Source organism: Balaenoptera ricei, chromosome 14 (genome assembly GCF_028023285.1).
Source record: "Balaenoptera ricei isolate mBalRic1 chromosome 14, mBalRic1.hap2, whole genome shotgun sequence".
Lineage (NCBI taxonomy): Eukaryota > Metazoa > Chordata > Mammalia > Artiodactyla > Balaenopteridae > Balaenoptera > Balaenoptera ricei.
The window spans coordinates 22,107,525-22,124,509 of record NC_082652.1 but is presented as its reverse complement, the minus strand read 5'-3'; the positions used below and the strand labels follow the sequence as shown (position 1 = coordinate 22,124,509).

At 44.2% G+C, this 16,985-nt stretch overlaps 1 protein-coding gene across 4 annotated transcripts in view; it reads right to left on the bottom strand.

Moving 5' to 3' along the window:
• THOC5 (THO complex subunit 5) overlaps window positions 1-16,985 on the bottom strand; it is a 32,004-nt gene that overhangs the window by 12,016 nt on the left and 3,003 nt on the right. For 3 of the 4 annotated variants that reach the window (XM_059893614.1, XM_059893613.1, XM_059893615.1), the window contains 11 exons: window positions 14,934-15,077; window positions 13,909-14,022; window positions 13,663-13,760; window positions 11,865-12,011; window positions 10,351-10,465; window positions 6,957-7,089; window positions 6,201-6,233; window positions 4,853-4,930; window positions 4,139-4,179; window positions 3,810-3,909; window positions 2,294-2,402 (listed from right to left, as the gene is read on the bottom strand). In XM_059893614.1, the coding sequence (XP_059749597.1) occupies window positions 2,294-2,402; window positions 3,810-3,909; window positions 4,139-4,179; window positions 4,853-4,930; window positions 6,201-6,233; window positions 6,957-7,089; window positions 10,351-10,465; window positions 11,865-12,011; window positions 13,663-13,760; window positions 13,909-14,022; window positions 14,934-15,077 (1,112 nt within the window). The remainder of the gene's footprint in view (window positions 1-2,293; window positions 2,403-3,809; window positions 3,910-4,138; window positions 4,180-4,852; window positions 4,931-6,200; window positions 6,234-6,956; window positions 7,090-10,350; window positions 10,466-11,864; window positions 12,012-13,662; window positions 13,761-13,908; window positions 14,023-14,933; window positions 15,078-16,985) is intronic. The other variant, XM_059893616.1, reaches the window with a different exon arrangement.

Here is a 16,985-nt window from a genome sequence, read left to right as displayed (position 1 = left end):
TCAGCAAGGTTCATATAATTCTGAATAAAATGTTTATAATAAAAACATGAATTTCCTAATGAATTAAGAGATCCTGGCATCAGTCGTCAATGCTGCTAACATCTCAAAAATAGAGACAGCCTGTGCCTCCTGATAAAATCACGCAACGTCTCTGACACAGTGCTGCACACCCACCTCCCCCGCTAAAAATGGAATCTGATCAGGTCTCTAACTCTACCTACAATTTACAGGAAATACAGGGGGAGGGAGTAACACGTTCAATTGTACCACAGGGATGCAATCATCAAAATGCAGCCTGGGGGAAACCTACAGAGCAAACAACCTACTTTCCTCAACAAATAAAAGATGGCAGGACATTCAGATGGAAAGACACTTGAAAGAAGCTTCATCCAACTACAAAACATGGACCTTAAAAAGATCCAGATTCAAAACCCAAACTGTAAGAACAAAACTAACAAAGAACACTTATGAGAAAATCAGGGAAATCTGAACTCTGACTAGATAATTGATATTAAGGAATTAGTGTCATATCGTGATTAAACTGAAATTTTTAAAAAGTATCCCTGTTTTAGTTGATAAATAAATAAAACCACACACCATGGTGTCTCCATGGGGCCAAAGCAGCCTTGAGCAAAGGCCTCTAGGCTGGGAGTCTGAAGTCTAGGCCCAGCACTTCCATAATTGGATATATGCCCCTGAACTCAGTTTCTCCAACTGTAAAATAGGGGGATGAGCTAGACAACACCTGAAGGCCCTTAAAGAGCTAATCCTGGCTTCAGGGTGGTGTTTCCTTTTGGGTTTCCTCCCTCTTTGGGGACCAGGGCAATGACAGTAGTGTAGTACCATGGTACACAGGCCCGGATGGCTTTGAATCATCACTCTCCACGCACTACCCATGACCTTGGGGCAGCCTCTTAACTCTGCAGAGCCTCAGTTTCTTCACCTTGTAGAGCTACTGTGAGAGTTAAATGTGATGATGACAAACACGGCTGTCATTTACCAAGCGTTTCACCTATGCTAAGCACTTTACCTGACTCGCACAGGCACCCTGGGAGGGGATCTAATTAATGACCAGAGTGAGGAAACAGACTCAGAGGCCAGGTAATCTGGCTAAAGGTGCACACACAGCTGTGAGGGGAGACCCGGCACTCGCAGAGCTCACAGTCAGTCTGCAGTCCTGCCCCTATCACAGTTATGTGCAGCGCCCCGCAGGGGAGTGGGCTTCAGTGCACACTGGGGCCAGCCTGCAGCCCCGTGACATAGCAGATAGGACATCTGAGAAGTGAGCAGGAAGAACGATCACGACAAAGAGCTCCACTGTGGCCAGGGCCGTCATGGGGCCCTCGAGCTGCTCACTGGACCAGCACTGCAACTGGGCACTCTGAAGAAGCCAGTCCTGGGCTCCCTCTGCTGGGGTGAGATGGGAACAAGGTCAACTCCATCCAGAGTGCTCGGGGTGGTCCAGCAACACTCTCAAGCACAGGGATCAAGGATGCAGCCTGAAGGGGGTGTGGACTCTAAGTGCAGGGTTGAAAACCCAGGGGAAACGCCACCATCAGGCAGGCCTGGGAAGAGTCCCACCCCACCAGGTACCAGACCCACGCCTCCCTCACTGGTCTTTCTACACCTGACGTGAGGACTCACTGGAAGCAGGTGGGGCAGGGCCGGGAGGCGTGCCAGGCCAGGTGAGCCTATTTCACCCCCAGGCCCTCTCGGTCCTCCTCCCTTCCTCCCACGCTGGCTGTGGAACAAGCAGCCACAGTCAGGGCCTTTCTGGGGATGCTCCACCTGTGGCTGCCACTACGTGCCTCTGCTCACCCTCCTCAAGACCCCCACAGGGACCCGCCAGTCTTCCTCCTGCTGCCCAGGTAGGGACAACCTGGGATTGAGCTGAGCTACAAAGTGAAATCCCAGCACCTTGGGACAGAAAGAGACAAGAAAAGAGAGGCCTAAATTTGTCAACCTGGTAAGGTCTGCCAAATCTCACTTTCACATTCACACTCTTTCCACTGGTGTAAAAGCTGGTGCCCTGCCCACTCAATTTACAACAGGCTGTAGTCACTTCTAGCATCTGCTGTGTAGTAAGAGGACTTCACCAATTCAAGTCAGTGAGTGCTTTCTAAATACCTGTGATGTACCAGGACTTCGGGGCTGTGTGGACATGACAACAGAAGCCAGTGTGGCCGTGAACTCCACTCAGAGCCAGATGAGGGAGGATCCGAGAGGAGCCCAGCACCAAGGCTCCCACCACACCCCCTCCCACGCCCTACCCCCCACAGCACCTGTCCAATACCCTGCACTGATGGGGGTGATCAGTTCTGTGGCGGTTGTCACTTTGGCTTTTACCGTCATGATGTTGAGGTTCATGAGGTAGTAGAAAGTCAGGTGCAGTACACTGTCATCTGGAGGGGAGGAGGAAAAGAAGACATCATTTATGAGTTAAACACTAGAAGAGCATCAACAGTATCATAGAAAGGAAAGTCAACAAGACTTTTAAGATCTTTCACTACAAAAACAACTTGATGGCAACTTAACATTGAGTAAAAAAAGAGTCTCTACAAATTCTTTGCTACTCCTCCCTCCAAGAGGTGGAGCTTCATTTCCCTCCCTTGAGTGTGGACTGGACTTAGAGACTCTGCTTCTAACTAATACAACATGGAAAGGAAGCGATCAAGGGATCACCAAGTGATCTGGGTTAACATCACTAGTAACAAGACGAAGTGATACCTCCGACCCCTGATAAGACGTGACGGTGAACACTGCCATCTGTGGTATTCCTTCCCCAAAACCCACAACCTCAGTCTAATCAGGAGAAGACAATAGACAAGCCCAAATTGAGAGTCTTTCTACATAATACATAAACCTCATCTTCCAAAGTGTCAAGGTCACGAAAGACAAGCAAAGACTGGAGGAGACTAAGGGGCATGACGACTAAATGCAACGTGAGATCCTGGATTGGATCCTGGAAGAGAAAAAGGACACTGGTGGAAAAACCAGGGGAATGTGAATAAGTTTGGTAGTTAATAGTATTGTACCAATGAAATTGACACTGATTTTGATAACTGTACTGTGGTTAAGATGTTGATACTGGGGTGAAAAGGAGGTGCGAAATCTTTGTATCATCACTGAAACTCTTGAGTCTAAAATTATCTCAAAAAATTTTTGATAAAAAGGCAAAGAGAGGACAAATGTGTAGAGTGTTTCCATTTATGTAAAAAATAAAAGGCGAAGGGGATAAGTATATACTTGCGTAAAAGCTTCTAAATGCATAGTTTATTTCTTGAAAATACATAGGAAACTGTCACAATGGTTGCCCTTGGAGGTAATGACCAGGACCAGGGTCTGGAAGTCTGGGGTGAGAAGGAAACTTACATCTGACTGCTAACTCTTATCCTGCTGGGATGCTTTACCATGTGCTCCTTTACCCATATGAAGCCAGTTTCAAAACCCATCGTCTCTGCAAAATACAAAGTTCTACTTATATTTATTAAATTAAGCAGGTTGGTCATCTTACTCAAAGCCTGCATACTCTTGGCAACTTGTTCTGTGTATCTAACCTGTCAAGTTCAGAAAGAGGTGTAGTTCCATCAAGCATCCCTAATGTGTCTGATGTTTTTGCTATGTTTTCAGAGTTATGGCTTAGGAGGGGGAAAAAAATCAAACTCCATGAAGAACACCACAGGAAAACCGAAATATGAAACCAGAATCTTTTCCTGGGCAAGGAGGCATCAGCTTGCTGGACCCCGCAGAGCGGCAGCTGGCTGCACTCCTAGGCGCTATGAGATCCCCCAGACCAAGGGGAGCCAGACCTTTGCACTTCAGGTCCAGCATGACGGACAGCGGGTGCCTCTTCAGCATCTCCTTGCGCTTGTCGTCCAGCTGAACTCCCAGTGTGGGTCGCCGGCGTTTCTGGACAAAGGAAAGGGTCGAGCTGGTAAGCACTGCTCATGGGAATCTCCCCCATCCCCCTCTCCCTGCTGGCCAAGGCCTCACCACTGAGACCCGTGCTTCAGCTCTCCAGCTGCCAGGATCCCAGCCTCCCTTTCTTTTAAACCTCTTTCTTCTGCTTCCTGGGAGGATGGCACCCGCCAACTAGTGGGCCCCTAGGGCAGCCGCTCAGCACTCCCCACACTCTCACCGTGGTCTGCTCCTCCTCAGCATCTGAGTCACTCTCGTCATCTGCAGCGACAGAGAGAAAGCAGCTCGAGGTGAGGGGGCTCCCAATTCTCCTGAGAGCACCTCAACCCAGGGCGCGTAATAGGGCCCAGGCTTTTGTAAATGGGTTTCTTTAGAATAAATAATAAATTTGCTGCTTCTTATTCAGTATAGAAAACAGAGTGATGCAAGGAAAAGAAAAATGACCTACAATCCCATCACCCCTGGTTTTCTTCAGTGATTTTTAATGTCATCCTATGGACCACAAGCTCCTCCACTGGTGGTGGTGGTGGCAGTAGTAACAGTAGTATAAACAACAATAACAGAAGCTCATATAATTTGAGGGGTTACTGTGTGCTGAGGACGATGCTAAGGGCTCTGCATGCATGACCTCATTTAATCCACATAATAATTCTACATGAGGTATTACTATCTTGTTTTGACAGGAGAGTAAACTGAGGCTCCAAAACGTTAAAGAACTTCCGTAGGATCAGTGAGCTAGTGAGAGGCAGGCTGAAATCCAAAGGCAGTGCTTTTCCCTGTCTACCCCGAGCACTAAGACATTAAAGCTAAGCTCCCTGCCACACAGAACAAGTACGGCTAATTACCAAAGGACCAGCACTGGCCCTGGGTGGTGACCTGGCATCCCTGGAACCAGCTACGGTAGACGTGGGGGAGGATCCTGACCACCACTTACCTTGGGAGTCCTCGGGAGGCTTGAACAGAGCCTTGGCCTCATCCACGCTGCCTTCAATCGCCACAGACAGCGTCTTATCTAAGAGCAAGAAACAGCTTCCTGTGAAAGCTGCTAGAGAAGGAGCTAGGCTACACGAGTAAGCCCGCCCTGGGGCTGCACTTCCTCTGCCTCTGTCACAGCTTCTTACTGACCGGGGCTGGAGGGCAAAAGTCCTTTCTCCAGATGAAGAGGAGCAAGGTGGGAAACCTAAGTCTTTTTCCCATTATTTACTGAAAACAAGGAACCCAAAATGCAGATTCCTGGCCAAGCATCACCTGAGACTAGGGGTGAATGCCTCTCTTTTCAGGCTTACACCAAGGCACAGAAATCCAAACCGATGGCCTAAAGCCACACGGCACAACTCTACCAACTGTCTTAAAGGTTCTCATCCAGAACCTGTAACTGTCCACATTCTGGAAATGACAGCTCTCCCCTCAGTTCTTATTCTCTATTCTGCACTACACCAAGCACCTGGTACCTGCCTGGTACCGTAACATTTAACTGGGATGCAGCAGGACAGTGGGCAGGAACCTGGAACCTGCAGTCCAGTCCCGGCCTGAGTCTCTGCTCAACCAACTCCCAAACTTACAACCTGGAAAGTTATGTCACTGCTCTGAACCTCAGTTTCTGCACCTATGAAACAGGGACTTGACAAATGGTGGCTGCCCAGTTGGGCTAGGAGGACTGAATTTTAATTATAAAATTACTTTTAAAAATTAATTTTTAATCCTCACAGCAATCCTATAGGAGCAATACTATTACTCTAGCCATATACAGATGAGAAAATTAAGGCTCAGGGAAGTTAGATACAACAGCCAAGAGGTAAATAAGCTAGGATTCAAGACCAAGTCTATTCAACTTGAGCTTGGTGTCTCAAACACAAAGCTAAGTGGCCTGCTCCCTGCACCAGGCCTGACACCTCAATGAGTGATGCCTGGGCCTGCCTCTGTGCAACTCCGTGGGTCTAGCGCTGAGAGATCAGATAGGCCATCATCCTTCCTTCTCCATTCAAAAGGGTATACAGAGACGCAGAGAGTCACAGGAGCCTGAAAGGGTTTGTTCAAGTGCATAAAGAGGGATGACAAACTTCCCCCAAGTGGCAGGCCGCTGAGATATTCCTAAGTGGCTGACCACTGCTTATCTCTGACAACCCTCATGAACCATCACACCTCATCCCAAACAAGCTGGCTGCCCCCATTAACATTGGCAAATGCTAGACTGTTCTTCTGACTAGTTCCTGGAATTCTACAGTAAAATGGGAATGGAAACATGCTGGGTTTTAAACACAAAAGAAAAGAAAATTACTCACCCTGTCTAGGGGGCTGGGAGGATTTCATATGAGCTGATGATGAAAACAGGAGGGAGAAGAATGGGGAGGGAGAGGATCAAAAGGACCAGGAAGACACAAGAAGAGAGACAGTAATGTGTTGATGCCCATGGCTGGGAGGAGAGGCATGCACTGGCGCAACGTGTGTCTGTCTGATGCAGTGGGGTGGGCGTAGGGAAGAAAAATTTAGGTGCTGGGTGAAAGCTTGCAGTAGGGCAAAAGGTAGGATCTCTAAAAGCTTCTCAAAATCCTAGTGGAGTCATGGGCTGCCTTCAAGCTTAATGAGGACACCTCCTCTCCTTCCGTAATTCACTGTTACGACATGCAGCCTGTTCCAGGGCTTGGTGAAAGCCTGAGACAGCTGGCTGGGACCTGTGTTCACCAAACCCTCTCTCTGAAGCGAGCAGGAGGCACTGATCCACCTGCCAAGCGTGCCTTGATGGGGTGAGCGCTTGGGAGGCCAGATAGGCTGCCTGGGCACTGAACATAACAGCCGACCAGTCAGGCTCATCAAAGATTCAAAGCCATCCATTCTGAAATGCCCATCAGGTTAGTCCAGCCTCAGGCCAGCTGGTCAAAGCAGCCATGCTGGGCAGTGCAGAGGGGAGGCAGCATCTATCACCCGAGGGCTTCTGAGTAGGGCCAGGAAGCTTTCCTCAGCAGGAGTTGCTTCCAAATGACTCAACCGGCCACAGCTGCTGCTCCCACAGCCCCTCCCTGCCCAGCCCCCATACTCACCACAGGCTTGCCCATACGCAGTGGTCTGGACAAAGAGGACATAGAGGGGAGGTGGTAGGTGTCGGGCTGTCTCATACTGCTTGTGAGCTTGGTCGAAGGGCATAAACAGGTACTCCTGCACCGGTAGGGAAGCCTGCAAGCAGGGAAGAAGGGATTTTGTTTTTCTTTTATAGGCAGTCCACACAGGAACATGTGGCTTCTTAGTTACTTAGTATACAGTTTTTTATTTATGAAAGTGATAGCAGCAAAAAACAGTAAGAAAATGAACTTTAAAAAAAGATACTATCTGCCTAGCATCAAGAAAACATCAAATACCTAAATGTCAAAAGTGTGTCAACCTCTACATAAACATCTGAGAAATGAAAGATCTAAATGAATGGAGATATATGCCATGTTAATGGCCTCCAAGGCTTAATACTGCCCAGATGTCAATTCTCCCCAAAGTATCTATGGATTCAATGCAATCCAATCTAAATCCCAGCAGATGAAAATAGACTAGCTGATTCTAAAACTTATATGTAAATAAAAGAGGCCAAGAATAACAAAGATAATCCTGAAAAATTAAGTTGGAGGACTTACATTATTGAGCATCAAGACTTCTGATAGAGCTAGAGTAATAAGTCAGTGTGATATTGGTGCACAGACAACTAGATCACGCACACACAAACCCAAACATATACAGATATCTGATTTATGACAAAAATGGCACTGCAGAACAGTGGGGGAAAGAATGGTCTTTTCAATAAATAAATCAGCTGAATACCTGTGGGGAAAGAATCTGACCTTCACCTCACACTATATACAAAATTCACTTCCAGGAAGACTATAGATTTGAATGTGGAAGGTTAAACAATAAGGCTCTATAAGAAAATACGAGAATATTTCCATGACCTTGGGACAGAGAAAGGAAAAGACTGATAACTAGATCGTATTAAAATTAAGAACATCTGCTCATTAAAGGATACTATTATGAAAGTGAAAAGGAAAGATATCTGCAGAAGACTCATCGCCAGAAAATATAAAGAATTCCGGGCAACCCAACAGAAAAATGAGCAAAAGACTTTAACAGGCCCTTCACAAATGAGGTACTCCAAAAGCCAATTAGTATATAAAACGTGCTGTGCTCAATGTCACTGGTCCCCAGGGAAATGGAAATTTAAACCATAAAAGATACGCTCCAGAATGGCTATAATCAAGAAAAATGACAACATCAAGTGTTGACAAGGATGTGGAAAATTAGAACTTTCACATGGTGATGGTGGGAATTTCAAAAATCAGCACGATCACTTTAGAAAATTGTTTCACTGAATACCAAAGCTAAATATATGCATAGCATACTATGATCCAACAATTTCATTCCTGGATATATATTCAAAAGAAATGTGTACACATGTACACCAAAGGACACGTATAAGAAGGCTCCTAGTGGCATTATTCATAACAGCCCCAAACTGGAAACACCCCAGATCAAACACTAAACATCAATGAGAATAAATGAACTCCTGGTACTCACAACAACCTAGATGAAACTCACAAACTTTGAATCAAAGAAGCCAGACACAAAAGAATATGTACTATATCATTCCATCTATATAAGTTAAAAAACAGGCCAGGACTTCCCTGGTGGCGCAGTGGTTAAGAATCCGCCTGCCAATGCAGGGGACATGGGTTCGAGCGTTGGTCTGGGAAGATCCCACGTGCCGTGGAGCAACTAAGCCCATGCACCACAACTACTGAGCCTGCGCTCTAGAGCCCATGAGCCACAACTACTGAACCCGTGTGCCACAACTACTGAAGCCCGTGTGCCTAGAGCCCATGCTCCGCAACAAGCCACCACAATGAGAAGCCCGCACACCACAACAGAGTAGCCCCTGCTCGCTGCAACTAGAGAAAGCCCGCGCACAGCAACAAAGACCCGTAGCAGTCAAAAATAAATTAATTTAAAAAACAAAACAAACCAACAAAAACAGGCCAAGCTAACCTGTGATGTTAGAAGTCAAGATTAATGTTATGGGGTGGGGGGACAGTGACTGGGAGGGGAATAAAGTAACTTCTGGAAAATTGCTAATGTTCTTGATTTGGGTGCTGATTACACAGATGTGTTCACAAATGTGTACACAGTGAATATCCACTGAACTGTGAGTATGCTTACGAGTTGTATGCTTTTCTTTATATAAAATTATTTTTTTTACGTAGTATATGTACATTTTTTTTTAAGTTGTATTCGAGTTTATAAGGCAAAAATTCCCAGTTCCCAACCACCAAAGGTAACTTAATGGTTTGGTGTGAAAACATACTTTTCTAAGCACATACATGACTTACACATATATACAGCCATTCGAATACTTTGTAAATGAAGGTATACAAATGGGATTATACAACATGTTCTACAACTTGCAGTTTTTGATTTCATAATTTAATAGATCTTTCTGTCCAGTTATTCTGTCAGTAACAGGATGCTCCATACTTCCATTATAGGTGTAAGACTGAACCACAAAAGAATTTATTTAACCTGTACCCTATTTATTTAAACTGTACCCTATTTATTTAACCTGTACCCTATTTAGGAGCATTCAGAGTGTTTCCAGTTAACAGGAAAAATTTAAGTACAACCAAAATTTTTAGTTTCTGATTTTTGTCCTATATGAAGTGTTACTGAGCATATTTGTTAACTCTAATTCTATGCCTAGAGTTGAAGAGAAGAAACGTAGATCTTGCCAAATCCTACAAAAGTGAATTTTCAATTTCACTAGGGTCCTTTTACAAAGTTCCTCCATATTAGCCATTTACCCTGCTTTATAAAACTATAAAGATTTAGATCAAATCTGGCTTCACAAAGCAAACAAAAATCAGGTCACCTATACAGAAAGAAATTACATTTTACAGGTAAAGTGGGGACTTTTCCTCCTAAGGTACCTAACGGTTTTCAAATATGAGTAAAGTTATTTTCAGAGCGAGTAGATTTGCTGAGCAGCTGGCCCCTGAGGTGCAGTCAGAGGGATCTAATAGACATCTGTGGAAGAATGCTTAGATACCTGGGGACTGTGGGCTGGTGGAGATTATGCAAGGTGTAAACTAAACTTACAGTTTGTGAAAGCGTTTTACCCGGAATAGGCGCTGGGTGAAAAGAAAACGCCGAGGTACGTGTGTGTATACGTTCCAGAGCCAATCCTGCCAGCAATTCTTCCACACAGGACACAACCTTATCACACCTGCTGTGGGCATGCAGACGGGACCATCCTTGCACTGTGCTCTAACACTGATTAGGGTTAACAGACCCGACAAAACCCACAGGGTGATGTGGCTGCTGGTGGCCTCAGGTCAGCAATGTGTCACTGAGTGGTGAAGGCAAAGCAAAAGCCGAGGAGGTGGCGGGGTGTGGGGAGACCCTCACCTGCATGATGCTGTTGAGACGAGGCTGGAGGCTACTCAGGTACTCCTTCTTTACTTCAATCTCCTTAAGGATCTTCTCCTTGTTGGACAGGCACTCTCGGTACTTCTCCGCCAGCCTGTTGGGGGAAGACAGAGCACTGTCGCCTGATGCTCTCCAGGGACATCCCAACACACCTGTTCACAATCAGACTCTACCTAATGACAGCAGTCACGATTATCTGCTAATGTTTACCTAGCACTTACTATGTGCCAGGCACTTTGGAGAATGGTTTACAAGCATTATGGCATTTAATCCTTATAAAAACCCTGGAAGATAGGGACTTTTTTTTATCCCCAAAGGAGGAAACGAAGGCTCAGGGAGGTAGATAACTTGCCCAAGGTCATCCAGTAAGAGCAAGCACAGAGCTGGGCTCTGAACCCATGCCTGTCTGCTCCAGAGGCCGTGCCCGTGACCACTGGTGTCACCTACTGCTCCGTTTCTTGCCTCAGAGGCTAGACCCAGAACTTTCACAAATATATGGACTCAGCAGCTATAGGACACAAATGAGGCCCATGGACCTGAGTGGGGCAGAGTGGGGATAGATTCCAGACCAGAGCCAAAGGAATGGAACACTTATGGCTTAGCCAAGGGCAAGTGATGTACTGGACAGGGGTGTGACAGGCCAGCCCCATCTGCTAAAAAACTGACACCAAGTCCCTAAGATCCAGACTCAGTACTTATTAAATTCATTATGTAGACCAAAGGCACAAAATACACTCAACAACAGAAAAAGGCAAGGAATTAAAAACAGCAGCTTCTCTGACAGAAAACAGAACAAATGTGCCAACCAAAAGCCCTGGAACTCGTGTACAAACATGAAAGGGAAAAAGTTCACCATGATGGAAGGGATGCAACCATAAAAAGTCCAGTATGAAAAAAATATACATACCATATTCTAAGGAAGATCTAGATTAAATTACACAGTATAGACATTCTACTTACAGTTAATAAATAAAAGCTCTTTATTAGTACAAAAAGTTTTATATGTAAAGGGGTGCCTCAAAGCATTATTTATGATATCAAAAAAATGCAAACAACCTAAAAGTCCAATTCAATATGGGAACAATTATGTGATTTACAATTTACCCTGGAATGTTGTACAACCTTCTAAAATAATGTTTGCAAAGCTTTGCAATACCACACAAATATGCTTACAGGTGGGGGAAAAGGCAAAAAAAAAAAAATCAGATTAATAATACAGAAGGTACTTAGATCTTAGGCACTAAAATTTTAAAGGAAAGGTTACTCTTTCTCATAACGGCGTTAAGCAATTCCAACCCCACTTATGATACAGTTGGTCAAGTGTGAACTGCTAAGTGTGAATTAATCACAAAACGGGATTTGGTCTTAGAGACAATTCTGCTGGTTCCACAGTGCTTTGCTATCTGATCCTGGGTCAGGACAAAGCACTGTTCCTCATGGATAAAGGTCGGTGTCTGCACAGGTGAACAAGATCAGGAAGGAGGAAACGCTACCTTTTCCGCTGCTCCAGCTCCCAGTCCAGACGTGCAAGGGTTTGCTGGTGAGGGTCTCCCATTGTGACTTCCGCCTTGCTGATATCTGGAGGAGCCTCCTTATAAAACTCCTCTAAGCTGACCAGATCGATTTCTTCGTGCTTTGACCTGCAGTCAAAAACTCAATGTCAAGCTGCTGCCCTCAGAAACCCAAACTGTGGCTTAAACAGGCCCAGAGTTCCACTCCGTGTACGTCAACTCAGCCCTGGTCTACAGCTACCTAGGAACCTAGAATCCAGTCTTCTCAGCAAATGCTCATTAGCAGGTGTTTCAATGTGAAGAGAGGTAGTTGGTGACATGCCACAGGATCCTTATCCATGTTGCCCAAGCTTTATATCCATGATTTAGCTGAAGACCTAAAAATACACTTATGAAATTTACAGACCTCTCCAAGCTGTGCAAGAGAGCTAAGAGCTTAAAGAATCAAATAAAAACACCATGGTCTAGGTCTAGACTGTCAGGCTGAAACCAAGAAATGCCATTTAACAGGAATAAACATAAGAGTCTACACTTAAGTTCAAATTATTAACTGCCTAAATATAGCATGGGGAAGATCCAACATAGTATGACCAGATGTGAAAAGATCTAGAGGCTTTAGCAGTTCATGTACAGTGACACACAATAACTGAGATGGGGATTTTTATCTCCATTTTTCAAATGAGATGGAGGCTTCCATCAGTAAGCAGCTTGCCCAAGGTCACACAGCTAGGGAGAGGCAGAGCTGGGATTTGAACCCAGGCTGTCTGATTCCAGGGCCCCTGATCCTTCCACATGGCCACCTGCCTCGCTACAGGGTTTGCTGGCTTTCATCTGAACAATGGTTACAGGTGGAGCATCATATATTTCTTCTTTTTAAATAGTACTATTTTTGAAACTTCTTGTAAGTCTTAAACTGAGAGTTTTTTTCCTCCATGAACCCTTCTCCCAGGTTCCCCCAATGATAATATCTTATCTAAGCATAATACATTGTCAAAACTAGGAAACTGACAATTGTACAATACTATTAACTCAGGTACCTGATGTGGATTTCACTTCTGTTAGTATTTAAATATTATTATGTGGATGGATTTGTGAAGCAGATAAAGACACCTCTCAAAAATCAGCATACATCAAACCCAATGCCTAACGTGGTCCCCCTCATCCCAAGTTTATTACAAATAAAACCTGACTCCTTTCAGTTTACACAAATAGATCTGACGAGGCAAGAACACATTCCCTTCTTTTATTTTGTCTATTCCTTCCTCTTTCACATCTCTCAGCTTGGATTTGCCAAGGGGCATCACCGTTTAAGGACACTGACAAACTGTAGTTTGTTCACCTAAAGGCAGCTAGGCAGCAAGAAGTTCAGGTTCCAAATAATGAAATCCATTTGCAAAAATGAATTGCTGGAACTTTAGAGAGGAAAGCTGGGCCAAAAGGTTAAGAAGATGTAACTGAAGTGAGCTGCGCCCATACAGGGTGCTCAGGAATCAAACTGGTAACGCAAAGGCTCTGCCTGCTGGGGAGAGACAACTGTTTTTCACCAGGTTCAGAGCGCAAAATTCAAAAGGGTCAGACAGGCTTTTGAGGTTCTTTGTGCAGCCTGGAACTACTGCTTCCAATTCTCCCACTCAAAGTGATCTATTCACCCTTCCCCCAGATCCTGTAGTCTCCAAGTGCATCTGACTTCTTTTTAAAGAAACTGGCTCACACTGAGCTATGTAGGAAAAAGCAGTTACCAACAGACCATCTTGCCAAAGCCCTGTGCTCCAAAACTCACTTAAACTCCAGACATTTGGTGATCTCCTTCTGCAGGTGCATCACCTCATACAACAGGTTCTGGAGCTGCAGGTGATAGGCGTCCACTTTCTGCTTGGCCTGAAAGGAGGACAAGGTCAGAGGTGAGTGGGGCAAGTCGGGGTGGGGTGGGGCAAAGCAGAGAAGCAGCAAACTCAGAAAAGGGGTAAAGGAAATTAAAGAGGGGATGAGAAGGAGGAAGAGGAGGGTTAAATCTCTCAGCTCCTACCTCATGAGTCTGATCTCTTCCTTTCTTCAACCTGATGTGGGCTAATCGGTTAAGCTTTTTTAGAGTCATGAAATGCACACAGCTCTGGATCCTCCGATCTTCGATCTCAACTGCCTACAGGCCAAAAAAACTGGTAAAGACCTTGACAACAGGAGCTGGCTCAGCTTCCTTCAGCCCCTCACTGCTCATCCTCATCCAGAATCAAAAACAGACACTGGAAGGAGCTCAGAACCATAAGAAGTGTCAGGGGGAAATGGAAGGATGACTGTATAAGGGAATGCTTAAGGTTCCCAGGCATAAAAAACTAATTCCTGCTTGGACCAAAGTAACAGGAATCAAAGATGGAGCAAAGGCAGCCAATGCAAACAATAGCTGTCTCTACACAATGTAGACAGAGATCCTAACAATGGCAACATCATGCCATACAACTTGACCTCTGTAAACAACATTACAGAATAATGTAAATGAAAATAGCAGAAGTACAGCTGTAAAACTTGACTACAGTAAAATAGATAGAATGTAATAATCTTAACAATATTGGCCAGTATAAGCACAAATAAGTGAGGTTCCTGGAAAAATATGGATTGTTTTGTTTTGAACTTACCCATTTAGTTTTCAGTCACACAGTTTTGCTTCTCTGCCCTGAAACCTTTTTTTTCATTTAATATTAATACTTTAATTTTTGGTCTCTACGATTTTTTTGTACATATCTAGCCTTACAATAGCAATGGTGATTGACATGTACCATAATTTCTCCACACCCAGCACTTAATAAATACCATTTGGATGAATTATCAAATTACAGTTATGGAAAAAATTAATTATCCTGTACTTCCATGACTGTAATTGATGACTGGGTGGTGATGTTACAATAAATTAATAGGCAGGTATCTGGAGCCCTCAGGCTCTAACCCCCTGATGATGGCAGGACGTAAGACCAATATAAAGAAGGGCTCTGATAGGTGCAAAACAGGTCCATCCATGCAGACCCACCAGGTCCGTGTCCTCCCAGTCCCACTCCTTACCGCATCCTTGCCTCCCCTGCTCTTCAGGTCCTGGATCTCGGCCATGAGCCTCTGCAACTCTTGGCACGTGTACTTGTACAGCTCATAGTCTCTGCCAGGGTCCCGCAGGTCCACCTCAGCCTCCTCGCTGTAGTATTTACCTTCCTGTGGAGGCAAGGATACAGGCCTTGGGTGGAGAGTAAAAGTCTCTCTGTTGGAACAGGGACACTTGGCTGAGATAAGTAACAATGAAGCCCCAAATCAGGTCTCTAAAGGATCTGGTCTGCAAATCAAATGTTTTTCTTCTTTTCAAAATGGAAAAGAATTCCTCTTTTCCTCTTTCTGATTATAAAGTAATGCATGCTTGGTGTCAGAGATTCAGAACATACTGAGGAGTATCAAAAACAAAATGAAAACTCGCCTATAATCTCACCTCCCAGCCTGAAGTAACTCCATTGTTAGTACTGTGGATAAACACATTAAAAAAATAAATAAAATAAAATGGGATCATATTGTTCATGCTATTTAGTGCAATTTCCCATCATAATAAATATAAATCTCCATCAAAATGGCTACATATAGATGAACCAGAATTCATTTAACCAAATTTCTACTGATGGGTGTTTAGATGGTCAAATCAAGCTTTAGCAGAAACTAAAATATCCTAACTGGCCTCCCAGACTTTGGAACAAACAAACACATCTCTTTAAGAGAGAGTCAGTTACAATTAAAAATATTGTATTGCATATTTGAAAGTTGCTAAGAGAGCAGATCTTAAAAGTTCTCATCACAAGAAAAAAATTTTTGTAACAACTATGTAACGTGTCAGATGTTAACTAGATTTATTTCGGTGATCATTTCACAAAATAAACAAATATCAATCATTATGTTGTACACCTGAAATTAATATAATGTTATATACCAATTATACCTCAATTTAATTTTTTTAAAAAAGAGTCAGAATCGGGCTTCCCTGGTGGCGCAGTGGTTGAGAATCTGCCTGCCAATGCAGGGGACACGGGTTCAAGCCCTGGTCTCGGAAGATCCCACATTCCACGGAGCAGCTGGGTCCGTGAGCCACAATTACTGAGCTTGCGCATCTGGAGCCTGTGCTCCGCAACAAAAGAGGCCGCGATAGTGAGAGGCCCGCGCACCGCGATGAAGAGTGGCCCCGCTTGCCACAACTAGAGAAAGCCCTCGCACAGAAACGAAGACCCAATACAGCTATAAATAAATAAATAAATAAATAAATAAAAATTAAAAAAAAAAAGAGTCAGAATCAATACCTCCCAAAGGATAAGGTTCTTCATTAATTTTAATTTCCTAAATCTGAGGAAAGCATCATCTTCCATTTAAATTGAAGCTGGTATGTTTCTCTAGTCTAGTTAAAAAACAAACAAAAACCACAACCAACCAAAAAAATCCATACAGTTAAGTCATACAACCTATGGACTGGGAGAAAATATTTGCAAACGATGCGACCAACAAGGGCTTAATTTCCAAAATATACAAACAGCTCATACAACTCAATAACAGGAAACCAAACAACCCAATCAAAAAGTGGGCAGAAGAGTAAATAGACATTTCTCCAAAGAAGACATACAGATGGCCAAGAGGCACATGAAAAGATGCTCCACATCGCTAATTATTAGAGAAATGCAAATCAAAACTACAATGAGGTACCACCTCACACCAGTCAGAATGGCCATCATTAAAGTCTACAAATAAATGCTGGAGAGGGAGTGAAGAAAAGGGAACCCTCCTACACCGTTGGTAGGAAGTAAACTGGTGCAGCCACTATGTAAAACAGTATGGAGGTTCCTCAAAAAACTAAAACTAGAGTTGCCATATGATCCAGCAATCCCATTCCTGGGCATATCCGGACAAAACTCTAATTAGAAAAGATACATGCACCTCAACATTCATAGCAGCACTATTCACAATAGCCAAGACACAGAAGCAACCTAACTGTCCATCGACAGATGAATGGATAAAGAAGATGTGGTGTATACATAGACAATGGAATACTACTCAGCCGTAAGAAAGAATGAAATAATACCATTTGCAGCAACA